The 14456-nt window shown below is 40.3% G+C and overlaps 1 protein-coding gene across 11 annotated transcripts in view; it reads right to left on the reverse strand.

The window, feature by feature from the left end:
• Positions 1 to 14456, reverse strand: part of Rbms3 (RNA binding motif single stranded interacting protein 3) — a 794057-nt gene that overhangs the window by 11496 nt on the left and 768105 nt on the right. For all 11 annotated transcript variants that reach the window (XM_042281903.2, XM_042281910.2, XM_042281904.2 and 8 more), the window contains one exon: positions 283 to 360. In XM_042281903.2, coding sequence (XP_042137837.2) covers positions 283 to 360 — 78 coding nt within the window. The remainder of the gene's footprint in view (positions 1 to 282; positions 361 to 14456) is intronic.

Raw genomic sequence — 14456 nt, forward strand, 5'->3', positions numbered from 1 at the left:
CTGCATTTGATGGGAAAGGGTTTGTTCTTTGCACTGCTTTCTAGGCCTGCAAAATACTCTTCCTTTATCCCTCTGTGTAAGATAGGTTAACTGTATGTGTAAAGCAAAATGTAGGTTTGGTTGAGCCAATGGACAGACTTCTGTATGCTCAGCTTATAGGGATGTGTTTTACAATAACCTAAAGATTTTATCTGAGGATTCCCTGGATTATGGGGACCGGTGTGGCTCATGTGGCTGAGGTTTCTTCTTCCTAGCCTCTTTGTGTTTGCAGGATGGACTTACTTCAATAGAAACAGCTGTCGGAGGCACAGGCGTGTACTGGGGAATGTAGGTCCCTTGCATAGGAGCAGCAGTCATATACTAGAGAGAATCAAAGAAAAATGCACATGAACTTGGGGCTTGCAAATATAGAAAAATTCAGACATGACATGAATTGAAAAACGAACAGCACATCACTGTTCAAACTCCATGTTGACCAACAATGAGAGGTCTTATCAACAGTTCTACTACTTGCTGATCCTATGTTAGTAACAGGCTCATCTTCTCCACATCAGCACAGATTGTTTCAGTCCACTCCCTCGAGCTGTCACTCCAGGCACTCTATGTAAGAGCTGCAATACCCCCTATTTCCCATCCAAACATAAATCCCGTAAGTGTGAGGATGATGTCTGTTCTTGTCTCCATTTTGTTGCTAGGACCTATCACACAGTAGGCTCCTGACAGGCATTTGTTGAATGAATGAATCATCATAATAATTTGCAAGTAATGATTTTTAACTAAAAATGTTGAGGAACAATGTAAGGAATATTTACATAGAAATGCATCAATGGGCAAATGTTATGAGCCCATCACTTTTGTTAATATAAAATAAATGACCAGGGATGTCTCCCAGTGGTAGAGTGATTGTCTAAAATGTACAAAGCTGTGAGTTCCATCCAAAGCACAGCAAAGGAGAGAGGGATTGTTACAGATAATGCTGATGTCTCATTTGTCCCCCTGCCCATTCCATCCTCAAGGCATCATGAGCATTTTCTTTCCAATACCTTATAAGAAAACAGTCCAGAGGGCTGGAGAGATGCCTCAGCTTTTAGGATTGTCTTTTCCTCTTGCAGAGGACCCAAGTTGCTCACAACCATTTGTAACTCCAGCTCCGATAGAACTGACACCCTCTTTTGGCCTCCACAGACACCTACACATACTCTCGTTCTTCACACATATACATATAATTAAAAATGATAAATATTCTTTTTGGGTAAGTTAAGATATTTTCTAACAAGTGTATTATGGATAACAGATACATATTTTCTGCAGTGAAAGGGAAAATTCCAGAAAAATGATGTGGACACACACACACACACACACACACACACCTGCATACACATACACACACATAGACACACACACCCCTACATATACACATACCCCCACACACACATCACATGTATATGAATTAAGTATGATCTGTATTCCCATTTGTAATGTATATTCTTCCTGTAAATTCACAGCCCTACACTCTGTGAACTAAACGATAGAATTGTTTGTTTTCTGGCTCCTAAATCTTGAGTCATATCACAAAGCTGCAGAACTAGAGTCAAGCCATGAGGCAAGGTTTCCTCTCTCACAAAGGCTCAAGACTTGATTTCGCGGAACATCTGAAGTCTCTGGTCCTATATGCTGAGGTCAAATAGTAAAGCCATAGATAAACAGTAAACCCATATTACTTGTTCCATGTCTACTGGTGCAGGAGGTGTACTGTGAATGAAGGAAGACCAGCCCTTCAGCTGGGGTTGTTTAATATTCACAGACGGCACTGGAGCAATAAAGTGACTTTGAAATAAACTCATCCTCATTTTAAACTAAACACAGTTGTATTGTATGTGCTTGCTAAAAATAGATCAGTCTTAATTAAACAACCCTAAACCAAACAAGCCACACCATTATCTTCGGTGCATACACAGAAACAAATAACCGAGTTTATCTCCTAGCCATACAAAAACCCATTTTGTAATTTGGACAAAGCAACTGCTTGGAAGGCTTAGTGCTATCTGTACTTGCACTCTGTATCACCAGAGACACTTGGGCTCTTAAGGCAACCATTACTTTTCTCATGAAAGGATCAGAATGCCATCTCTTTGAAGGTGTGAGCCACGTTTTATTTGTTTCTGACTCTTCCTGATTCCTAGGACCCATTTAGGGATCATTCAGTGGTTGAATAAAAGCATCTAAGTTGAGACACTGGAAGGTAGCTCAGTCAGTAAAGTGTTTTCTGAGTAAACATAAGATCTGAGTTCAGTGCCCAGCACCCACATAAAAACACAAGTGCAGCGGTGCACATCTGGGGAATGCTGGGGAAAGGGAGACAGCAGGAACTCAGGAGCTTCCTGGCCAGCTTGTCTAGCTGAGAGCAATGAGTCCCAGGTTCAATGAGAGACCTTGTTGCAATAATTAGGGTAGCCGGAGCTGAAGAGATGATTCAGCAGTTAAGAACACTTGCTGTTCTTGCAAAGGACCCGGGCTCAGTTTTCACCATCCCTAATTGTAATTCCAGGGGATATGCCCTCTTCTGACCTCCACAGGCATCAGATATGCACACTGCACAGTACATACATTCAGGCAAAATACTTATACACACAAAATAAAATAATCTTAAAAGATAAAAAACAAAGTGGAAGACTAGCAAAATGTCTCAGGAAGAAAGTAAGGCACTTGTTGCCAAGCCTGATGGCCTGAGATAGATCCCCAGGACCCTCAATGATGGAAGAAGAGAACTGAGTGCTGAAAGTTGCAGGTTACACTCTAATCATCACACATTGGCATTTGTACACACACACACACACACACACACACACACACACACACACACACACGACTATCCGATTCAAATCCCGTATATTTCATTACAAATCAACATGCTTCATGGTCCTCAGTCATTCTGGGCTCATTCAGATAATAATTCCACACCCACCCCATGGTGTGCTTGTCCACTCTTTAAGCAAATTCCCCAGCCAGTCCTCATTAGTTTGCACCCTAGAGCAGACAGTAAATATTCAGATATTAAACTTCTTTCAAATTTTCAAATAAGTGTAGAACATTAGAGTGACATTTTGACAAATATAATTTCCCATCTAGCACCCTTTGGCTAGGTCTGTGCTTTGTCAAGCAAACTGGCCCAGGTGCTGCTGGAGAGATAGCTCAGTGATTAAAAGCACTTACTGCTTTTCCAGAGGACCAGGACTTTGTTCCCTGCACACACATTGCATGGCCCACAACCACCTGTAACTCTAACTCCAGGAGATCCAATTCCCTCTCTGGTCTCAGCAGTCACCCCTGTTTGTATACACACACACACACACACACACACACACACACACACACACAAATAAAAAGAATCTTTTAAAAAACACAACCTCCACCCCTGAAATATTGCCTGTTTGAAGAGAAAACCACTCTGGGTTCCAATGCATTTGATCAGCATTACATAATATATCCACTCCTTTGACGAATAAAAATGAATATAATAATTTATATTAAGGAGCTGAAGATTCATGCTTTTAAAAAGCTTAATTAAAGCTGATTAAAACAGCATTTGTAAAATGTTTATTCCTATAGGACATTTGCTTAGACTGAATTTCTAGGGAACAAATATCCTTTTGTCCCTGGAATCTTCAGCAGGTTTGTATCATGTGGATCTGGATTTGCTTCAGTGCAGAATGGCATTGTTGGTCTTCATGTTCCTAGACTTTGGGGTCCCTTGCATTACTTCCCATCCACTAGCAAGAGGATCAACATCATCTGTCGATTTGAGGGAGGCAGTGACGAAGACACCTATTGGGGTATTTTATACTCTAGAGTTAGTAGTTATGAACTTTGCACCTGGACCTAATAACTTATCATGCATGACATTCGAGTGAGGTGATGTCACCAGTCTCCAGGGACAGAACACCACTTTGATGTCCTCACATTCTGCTGTGTGTGTCTGTAAGGAAGCATGTCTGAGACTTTGATATAGGAATCCAATGAATTATTTAGACCTCCCTGCCAAGCTAAAGCATTCCCAAGCAGTCTGGTTAATGAGAACATTTTATGTGATTCGTAGCTAAGCTTCCTCAAATGACTGGATTATTCAAAGCCCCATCTGTGTTTTGCCTCTGTAAAACCAAATCAATAAGTCTTCATTCCTTTGCTAACATTCAGTTGGGTTTGGAACATGGCAAAAAAGTGATTGGCATATGGAGGGATTCACACTCAAATTTTCCTCAGAAGTCTGAGTTTGGAGAGTGGTTCATTTTACAGCAAGCAGTTAAGAGCACTGGTGCTCTTCCAGGGACTGGGGCTTGGTTCCCAGCACCCTGTGGTGGCTCACAACCATCTATAATTCCACTTTCACGTGATCTATTGCTCTCTTCTGGCCTCCGTGGGCAGTACACTCATGTGCACAAACCCATATATTCTAGCTCTCTTTCTTACACACACACACACACACACACACACACACACACACACCACAATTAAACAATTTTTTAAAACTTAAAAAGATGGTAACATCTCACCAATTGATTTTTTATGATCATTTGTTTATCATTCATTGTGTGTGTGTGTGTGTGTGTGTGTGTGTGTGTGTGTGTGTGTGTGTGTGTGTATACAGGTTATGAGAATATATCTGCATATATGTAGATCCCAAAAGACAACTTTCATTATCATTCCTAAGGAACTATCTGCCATTTTGAGAAACAGTGTCTCTCTACCAAGTAGGGTAGGCTGACTGGCTCAAAGATCAATGAGTCCCCAGCTCCCCTTTGCTGAGATGAGGAGAACATATCACCACACCTGGCTTTTATTATGTGTATTCTTGGATTTGAACTTAGGTCCTTGTTCCTGAAACACAAGCCCTGTACCAACTGAGCCATCTCCCCAGCCTCTTTTGGGTGCCTTTCTATCTTCACACATGCAACCTCTAATTTTCTTTTGGAAAGACTAACCTATTACACTTGGCAATCTAACATCACTGTTCTGAACAGAGACAGTAAAGATTTTTATAGCCCAGGATGAGCTCCATTCAGTACAGAGTATTCAACAGGAATATCTTTCTGGATACTTTTCTTTTGTCACAGAAAATGTAACAGGCAGATCTTCTAAAAATTAAGGGCAGATTATGTTAAGTAAGCCAGTGCTGTGTGGATTTAGGACTCTTAAGACTATTATCTGTGGATAAGCTTTGAAGGCAAGGCTCTCCTCTGACAGACTTTTTAGAGTAAAGCCCAAAGAAGTGACAGCCTTGCTAAGTTAGGAGAGAGCACTCAGGGGAAATGGCTACGGCACCGACTGCAAGCCCAGTGCTCAACTTTGCTCTGCTGGCACGCAGTTAGAATTCTGTGCGAGCACACGCAAACTGCATCCAGACCCAATAATCCAGGTTGTGCAAGTAAGGTTTGGCTCTTTCATTATCTCTCTCCACCTGTTTTTTGAGACAGGGTCTCTCAGTGGTCCCCAGCTCACTGACCATCTAGACTGGCTGGTCATCAGTCTCCAGGGCCTGTATTTACTTTCATCCTCTGCGAGGGCTGACTTCATAGGTGTGCACAACCATACCTGGCTTTGACTTGGGTGTCGGGGATCAAGATAAGGATCCTCATTCTTGTGTCAGGTACTTTCACCACTAAACCCAATTCTGACATTTCTGACTTGGCAAATCCTCTGGGTTACTTAATAAGATAATTTCACAGAAATAGATGTCCATGCCTTATTATAGCTTCTATTATTAAATTACATTTTATTTATATTGTATGCATATAGGCATGTGTGTAGTGCATGCATACCACAGTACATTGAGGAGTTTAGAGTTTATTCTCTACTTTTATCACATGGATCCCAGGGATTGAACTCAGGTCATTAGGTTTGCCAGCAAGCACCTCTATGCATGAAGACATCTCACCAACCCTAGACTAGTTAATTTTTAATGGTTATCTTCCAAAAGCTACAAAATATCTGCCATAATTTTTATAAATACAAATTATTTATTTGGTACAATATTGATTGAGCTGTGGAAAGGAATCCTATTAAAATAAAATGGCAGATAACACAGATGAATCTATATAAACATTTCCACTCAGTAGCAGCTTTAAGTAATACATTCATGGATGTCTTTTCTTGTAACTACTTGATAAATTCTATATATTCCTCAGGCCATGGGCTTTGCTGTAGATGTGTGTAGAAGTGCTGAATGGCCACTTGCAAAGCCACAGAATAAATTCCAGACTTTTCCCCTTGTTCCAAGTAGTCTAGACACTACATCATTAGAATTGCAGGAAGAGAAAGGGAAAATGCAAGACTAGAAAGGTAGCTTGGCTTTGCCTGTTTGAATTGGGACAAGATGTTTCTGAGTAATCATTGACTGTTTCAAAGGAAACAGAAAAAAAACCCAACAACCCTGAAAACAATCATTTTTGGATTGGCTTCTTTCCTTCTCAAAGTGAAGCAAAACCAAGGACTTCATACATTTCCTGTGGGGAAACTTCATGCTTTAATTATTTGGGAGGGACCAAAGAAGGTCCATCCTTTCAGAATTTCTTAAAATACTTGAAACAGCTAGCTCATTTGGAGTTGTAAAATGAATAGACCTTATGTGTATGCTGTCAGTCATATCTATTAACTCATAAGGTTGGAACATGTTTCAGAAAAGAGAGGCAGTCAAGTCTGAGGAAATACAGAAAGTCAATGAAAAGGATTCAAGGAAGCTTTAGGGATGCTGAGCTGGAGGAGAAAGGATTGTGGAAGATGATGCTAAGAACATGTGAGAACACGTGGTGAGAGTTACTTTAAAAACCACAGAGTTCCTTTAGCCAAAATCTTCAAGATGCAGGGTCCAACCTGAACAGTGATTCATGGGGCAATTGGCTAAGAGACAGATAAAGTGGTATCTCAAATAGAGCTTTTGTGGTTTTGTGTGTGTGTTTTTAAGATTTTTAATTTTGTAGACATGTATGTATACATGTGTAGTAACCAGGAGGCCAGTAGAGGGCATTGGGTCCCCTGGAGCTGGAGTTACAAGGCTGTGAGCCACCTTATGTGGGCACTGGAAACTGTACGTGGGTCCTCTGGAAGAGCAGCAACCACTCTCAACAGCTGAGTCCTCTTTTCAGCCCCAGTTCTGGAGCTTGAAGGACAGTGCTTCATTGTTTTTAATTAGATAAGATCATTTCAGAGTTGAGATACCACACGCCTGGACCTGGGATAATAAGATGACACCATTCACCTGCTTGCTTTGATTAACTGAGTTAAAACAGCTGCAACTGAGTAAGTCTAAGAACCCTCTGTGGGTCTGCAGGCCATTGAATGGAAGAGTCTATCAGCAGAGAAGACGACTAAAGAGTCTCCTTCCAAGGAGAGCATGCCAAATGAGGTCAGATCTATGCCACCTGCTCAGCTCTTCTTCTCTTTGCCAATAAAATGCTGGATAACAAAGTGGATGTCCACCGTTAATGAGTAATACTCATCAACTTGACAGAGTCAAGTAGAGTCACACTAGGACAAGCCTCCAAGCACATCCATGAGTGATTATCCTGACTAGGTTAGCCTCTAGACCCACCTGTGAAACATCATCTTGATTATATCAGTTGAGGTGGTGAGCCTCTACCCTGTAAGTGAGCAGCACCACTCTATGGTTCCTGAACTTCTTAAAAAGGAGAAAGCCAGCAGAGCATGAGCACACCTATCTCTCTGTTTCCTGATTGCAGATGCGTGTGACAAGCTGCCTTGACTCTACTGCCAGTGTGTCCTTGCCATAATGGACTGTACTGTGTCCCCCAGAATGTGCTCAGAATAAGCCCTTCCTCCCTGAAGTTGCTTTTATCAGGGTATTTTATCACCACAACAGGAAATGTAACTAAAACACTCACAAAGAACAGTAACTTTTATTTTATAATGTGTAAGCTATCAATAGTCTATGAAACAAAGTACTTGATTTCTAAGGTGTTGATGGGGAAGTAGTTGTGACTGGTCAAGTAGCTCTCCTTGAAGAGTAGGTGGAGAATTTCACACAACCAGAGTCTCCTGTCTACTGGGAAAGAGAGAGCTGTCAGTGGGCTTTTTAGACAGAATTCATAAACATGTGCAGGCCATGTTATCCCAGAGCAACACTAAGAACAACTCCCCAATCCGTAACACAAAAGCACTGAGGCAGAAGTACAGTTAGTGTCACTGTCTAGACTGAGGCCTGCTTGCTGTTGGGGTGTGGAAAAGACCAAGAAGAAGAGTTTTGGTGCTTTTTTTTCTGGACATTTACAAGCCCCCACTTGTGTGACACTCAGTGAAATGTGGTCATTCCCATGTAACTCACAGGCTGCATAGGCCTTCACACTTGCTAAGGAAGCAGCTTTAATGAATATGTTGCAAAATCTAAAGCCTATTAAGTTTTTGCATGTACAAAGCTCACTGTTATTACAACACAATGAAATTCCATAGAAGTGAAGTTGATGAATAAATGTCTTAAAGTTTTAATTTGAAATATGTGTTTATGTGAACCATATGTGTGCAGTGCCTGCAGGGGCCAGAAGAGGGCAATAGATACTTTAGAATTGGAGTTAAAGATGGTTGCGAGTTGCCATGTGACTGCTGGGAATTGAACCCAGGCCCTCTGGAAGAACAGCAGGTTTTTCTAACCACTCAACTGTCTCGCTAGCCCCTGAACCAACCCTTCAGAGACACTATGAATTCTCCTTCCTTAATTTTTTTTCTGTGATATGTATGTTCCATCAGAGAACAAACAGGCATAGTAGAGGTTCAGTTAGCACAAAGGTCACAGTAAACTAGATAAAAACTGAGAAGTGACTGTCTTGGCTGAGGTCATTCATAAGTGTAACAGCTTATTCATGGTAGAGCAGTGAGGTCAACCCAGAAAGCTCAATAGAGTATGGTGGTGAGTAAGAAGAACACGGAGAAGGATGTTATGAAAAATGTCATGCCAAGAGAATTGACCACTTATGTAAAATGGACAAATTACCAAAAAGCAGATTTTAGCAGAACAGACGCTAAGTCAAAGAAGTTCTGCTTGGTTTCATAGCTGTGCCACCAATCAAATTAATTACCCCACACTACCTATCACAACATAAATAACTTCACCTGGCTTTTCTGGTGAACTTCACAAGCATTTAAGGAATCTACAATTGCAATCTTGTATTATCTCTTCCAGGAAATACCCAAGACCACTTCCCAACTCCTTTTATAAATCCAGCAAATTATGCCAAAATCTGATGGGGCATTATAAGAAGGAAATACTATAGCAAAGTATCCCTCATGAACACTCATATAAGTTTCTTAAGTTACATTTTAGCTCACCAAAAATATGCATCATATCTGGGTGAGATTAATTCAGAGTTTCAAGGTATGCTTAATTTGAAATGAAATCAACAGGCTTTACCATACTGGAGGGAAATAGAAGGCAATTATGACATTGTTTCAAGGATGTAGACTCCATTTTTGATAAAATATGGCATCTGTTATTAAATAATAGCTTAGGCACAGTTGAGAACATGGATAAATCTATATACAAAAATAATGCAACTAACTTGTGGAAATATGTAACAATTTCCATTTGAGTTTTGGAATAAAATTTAATTTCGTCCCTCTCACCTCTTCTAGTAGTAATAGTCTCAAGGCCTGGACCAAGAAATAAACAATATCAAGAAATGGAATACATAGTGCTGGAAAAAAATAGAACCACTTTTAGTCATAGACAATATGATTGATATTTAAAGATTTTAACATTTTTATAACTTAAAGTTTTAATTATGTGTATATGTGCATGTGAGTGCAGTACCTATGGAGGCCAGAAGAGGGGATTGGATCTCCTAGAACTAGAATTATAGATGGTTTTGAGCCACCATGTCAGTGCTAAGAAGCAAGCTCAAAACATTTTTGTTCAAAAAGACAAAAAAATCTTACTTAAAAATGAATATGTAATGAAACACTAATATACAAAATTGCTTATGCCGTTTTTGTGGAATTATATTGAGCTCATAAAAACAAACAAACAAACAAAAAACCAGAAATTCCAAAATACTGCATGCCTTGTGATTCCATGTCTATAACATTTTTGGTGGACCAAGACTATAAGAACAGACTAATGGTTATCAAGAGATAGGTAGGAATGGGTGAGGAATCAACATAGGCAGAGAGGTATGGCTCTAAGAACTGTCAAATTTAAACTGCAGGACATGGGCTGTGGTGGAAAAAAAAAACCTTACACAAGTGATAAACTTGTACAGACTACAACACATGTAGCAGTGAGTAAAAGTGAGTGTGGGAGTCTTGACACTACCTGCGGATTATAGAAATGTCAGTTTCCTGGATATGATACTCTGATATAATAAAATGTCACCATTGAGGATCCCTGGAGCATATGCACACACCTCTCCATAACATTTCTTTAAATTCTTTTTACACTTATTTATTAAAGTGTGTGTGTGTGTGTGTGTGTGTGTGTGTGTGTGTGTGTGTGTGTACATGTGCTCACATGGTGCTCATGTGTAGGTCAGATGACAACTTGTTGGAGTGGATTCTTTCCTTCTACCATATGCACCCTGGGGTCTGAGCTAGGCCATCAGGTTTGGTGGCAAGGACCTTTACCAGCTGAGCTACCTCAACTGCCCTGTCTCTGAAACTTCTTCCAATGGCATGGCATGTGAATCTACAATGAAGTCAACATAAAAATCTTAAAACAACAAGAAATCCAAATCAAATATGTGTATAGAAGTGGCCAGTGTGGATAGGAAAACACAATGTCCTGGCCCATCTATGCTCAGAGAAATCGAGTCAACAGTTCAATCATATAACAGGAGGCAGACATTGAAAAGTTTCATGTTCCTAAAAGCGAAGAATAACTTGCTTGCTGGCTGTCAGGAGAACCATTACCTTCTAACACCATATTATATAGTTGTTATCTTGGGGTCAAATTTAACCCATTTCCACTATTTCCAAAGATTCCAGAGGAATGTCTTGTAATGAGGTTCCACAGTCTTTAAGGGGGATGGCTGCCATTGACAAGGAGTCTGAAGAAACTGAATCTGTGGTGTAAATGAGGCAGAAGCTGTAAACAAGGGCACAAACATTGGAAGCCACAATGAGTCTTCAGGCAACGAGGAGAAGGAGAAAGATGATAATGATGGGAGAGGGAAAGACAGCCCTTGGGGACAGTGCTATTGACAGGAAGGCTAACACACAAGGGACATGGAAGTGGACAAGAGGCTGATAGACACCAGGGCTGAGGGTGAGGGACAAAGTGGAGAGAAACAACCCAACAAACTGTGGAGTGGAATGCTTTAGTGAAAGCCAATACTTTGTAGGGTTTTAAAGTCATTACATTTATTCTTCCATTTGTGTGCACATATGTGTGGAGATCAGAAGAAAACCTGCAGGAGGTTCCCTCCCTCTACCATGTGGATCCCAGGATGGAACTTAGGTCGTCAATGAGGGTGGCAAGCACCTTTACCTGCTGAACCATCTCACTGACACCCAAACCTAATACTTTGTATATTAATTTAAAAATCAAATGGAAACTAGAAAAGAAGAAAAGAAAGAAGAGGTCACACTAGGTTTGGATGAGACACCGCCTGTTCACATGTCCTTCCGGCAACACCAGTCCCAGGAACACAGACACAGGCAACAGGTGACGTTGGCATCTGAAGTATGGTAAGGTAAGCCATGTTCTTAGGAAGAACCAGGATTTAGGTAAGACATGAAGCTGAGAGAATATTCGGTATATAGCATAAAGATGGGGATTTGCTTCTGGGCTTAAAAAGTGTCCTTGGGGTTATGGAAAGGCAACAATATATCATCTAGGATCAGGAAAAAAGGTGATCCTTTGGACAACATGTCCATCTATAGTGTGAACAAGGGTAGACAGAATGAGAAGCCTCAGAAGGCCTGAGTCACAGCAATGGGTTGGTCAAGCGATGAGAGCAGGATTCCAGGCATCGCCTCATCTCCAAGTTCCACTCAGGTCCAGGAAGACCCCAGAGAATTCCAACTTAATAAATAAGTATGTATAAGTAATTCCAGGTATTTATCCTTTTCCTCCTACACTCTCATTGCTTGAGGCTGTTCACTCATGTGACCTGAAAGACAGAATGTCTGAATGCCAGTTTAATCCAACGCCAAACAGATGTTCTCTCTGCTTAACTTTACAAAAGAGTAAATCTTGAGAAACATTACTTAGAAAACACATTATGGGGCCAGAGAGATGGCTCAGCAGTTAACAGAGATTACCTCCAAGACTCATTAACCTGAATTCAATCTCTGGGACCTACACAGTGGATAGAAAGAACCAACTTTTGGAAACTGTCTTCTGATTGCTACATGAACGCCAAGGCACTCATGTGCACACACCCGTCACATGCATGCACACACACTGAACAAATGAGTAAATGTAATTTGAAAATAAATATTTAATAAAACTCCTTTTTATATTATTATTCTAGACTTACAATAGCAGCCATGATTTCTAGATACAAGAGTGGATTTCTAGCAACATTCTTAGTGTTAGGCTTGAGTAGAAAATCTCATTGACTGTAACTAGCTCCACTAACTGCAGACCAATCTAGCTGCAGAAATAGACTGTTTCTTCTGGTTTTATTTCTTATTGTTCTTCTCATGAATATTAATTATTAATACCAGGGACATACTAACATATTAACCAAGTGAGTAGTACTATTTAATTTAGTAGATGGTGGGATGCTTTTACTTAATGAATGTATTTTGTTTATTTTTGATATCTAGATGATTGGCAATAAAGTGATTTGGTCTAATCCATCAAGCTAAAGATAATTTAAGAACTAAATGACTGTAGGTGGGGATACAGACCAATGGAGGGGTACTTGTCTTACTGAGTGTGAGGTCTCAGCCCTGCATAAGCAAAACCATGAAGAGAATAAACCATTCTAACACTATGCTTCAAATGAAAGCAAGCGAATGATGAAGATGGTGTTCCTGGTGTAGATTCAAGTGTTCTAGAACAGAAGAGAAGCTAAAAGATGGAAATTTCAGGACTGGAGAGATGGTTCCATGATTAAGGGACTTCCTCCTTGAGTTTGGTTCCCAGCACCCATCCATGTTGGACAGTTCACAACTGCCTATAACTCCAGCTCTAGTGTATCTGATACCATCTTCTGGCCTCTTTGGGCACTATGCATGTCACACACACACACACACACACACACACACACACACACACACACCAAAGTAAAATTAATTTTAAAAAAATCTGGTAATTTCATTTTGAAGGGATGGCTTTTGATACATACAACAGAAGAATTTCTCAGTTAAGAAATGATAGTGTCCCATGGGGATCAACAGCCTTTCTTTCAAAATAATCATTTCCTACTTAAGTTGGATCAGAAGCAATTTTCTATTTAATATTTCAAAACAATATGAAATGAACACTCTTCAGAACAAGATCATTCCTCAATAAAAGGGTTGAGGGAATAATGTGCACTCTGGATTTTTAAAATGTTGTGTAGGAGGAATCTGCATTTGTATGCCTAGATCTTTTCTTCCTTGGTTGTGTCAAACATTCATAGTTTAAGGTGTTTTTAAGAACATAAATGAAAACATATAGGGTTCTTAGCATAGGTTATTATTACAGGGCAAGACTCATTTTCTTGATAATTGACATAATCAGAATTCAGCGTAGTCAGGAAATGCTTATTTATTTTCTCTTGTAAATGGCAATGATAATATTTGGGGTAGGCAGTAGGTCCCTATAGGCATGGATAACGGATATGCAAGTAGATGAAAGAAACATCTGTGAAGAGGGCTATCAAAAGCTTTTGTTTCTGAGAGGAGGGAGAGAGAGGGAACCTGAGGAAGCCAGATAGAAGAGAAGAACAGAGAGGCCATGAGAAGAATGAGGCCAGCATGAGAAGAGGGCTATTGAAATACTACTGTGGGGCAGTAGACACAGGACAGTTCAGGACAGGGATGCATCTCAACACACAACTTCAAATGGCTGGGGTGATTCCTGAACACATTCATTAATGTGACCCTGAATGGCATTTTTATAAGAAAGTAGGAGAGGACATGAATGGCAGTCAAAATCAACATAATGTGAAGTAGAGCAAGCAGGTGGGAAGGGTCCTCAATGACCTCAAAAACTTAAATTCACATCAGTTGTTTATCCTTCATAACTATGCTTCAGAAACCATAAGCTCCAGACTTAAAGATGTCTCAGTCAATCATCTCATTTCCACATAATGAGGACCCAGAGAGAGGGTGACATTCTTGTGTGTGTGTGTGTGTGTGTGTGTGTGTGTGTGTGTGTGTGTGTGTTCATTTGTATATTTATGTATCCTTGTGTGCCTAGGTGCACTTGTGTGTAGAGGCCAGGGGTCAACCTTGAGTTTCAGTTCTCAGGACAGGTTCTCTCACTGGCTTGGAACTCACCCATTCAGCTACATGAGACCAGT

The sequence above is a fragment of the Peromyscus maniculatus genome, chromosome 7 (genome assembly GCF_049852395.1).
Source record: "Peromyscus maniculatus bairdii isolate BWxNUB_F1_BW_parent chromosome 7, HU_Pman_BW_mat_3.1, whole genome shotgun sequence".
NCBI lineage: Eukaryota > Metazoa > Chordata > Mammalia > Rodentia > Cricetidae > Peromyscus > Peromyscus maniculatus.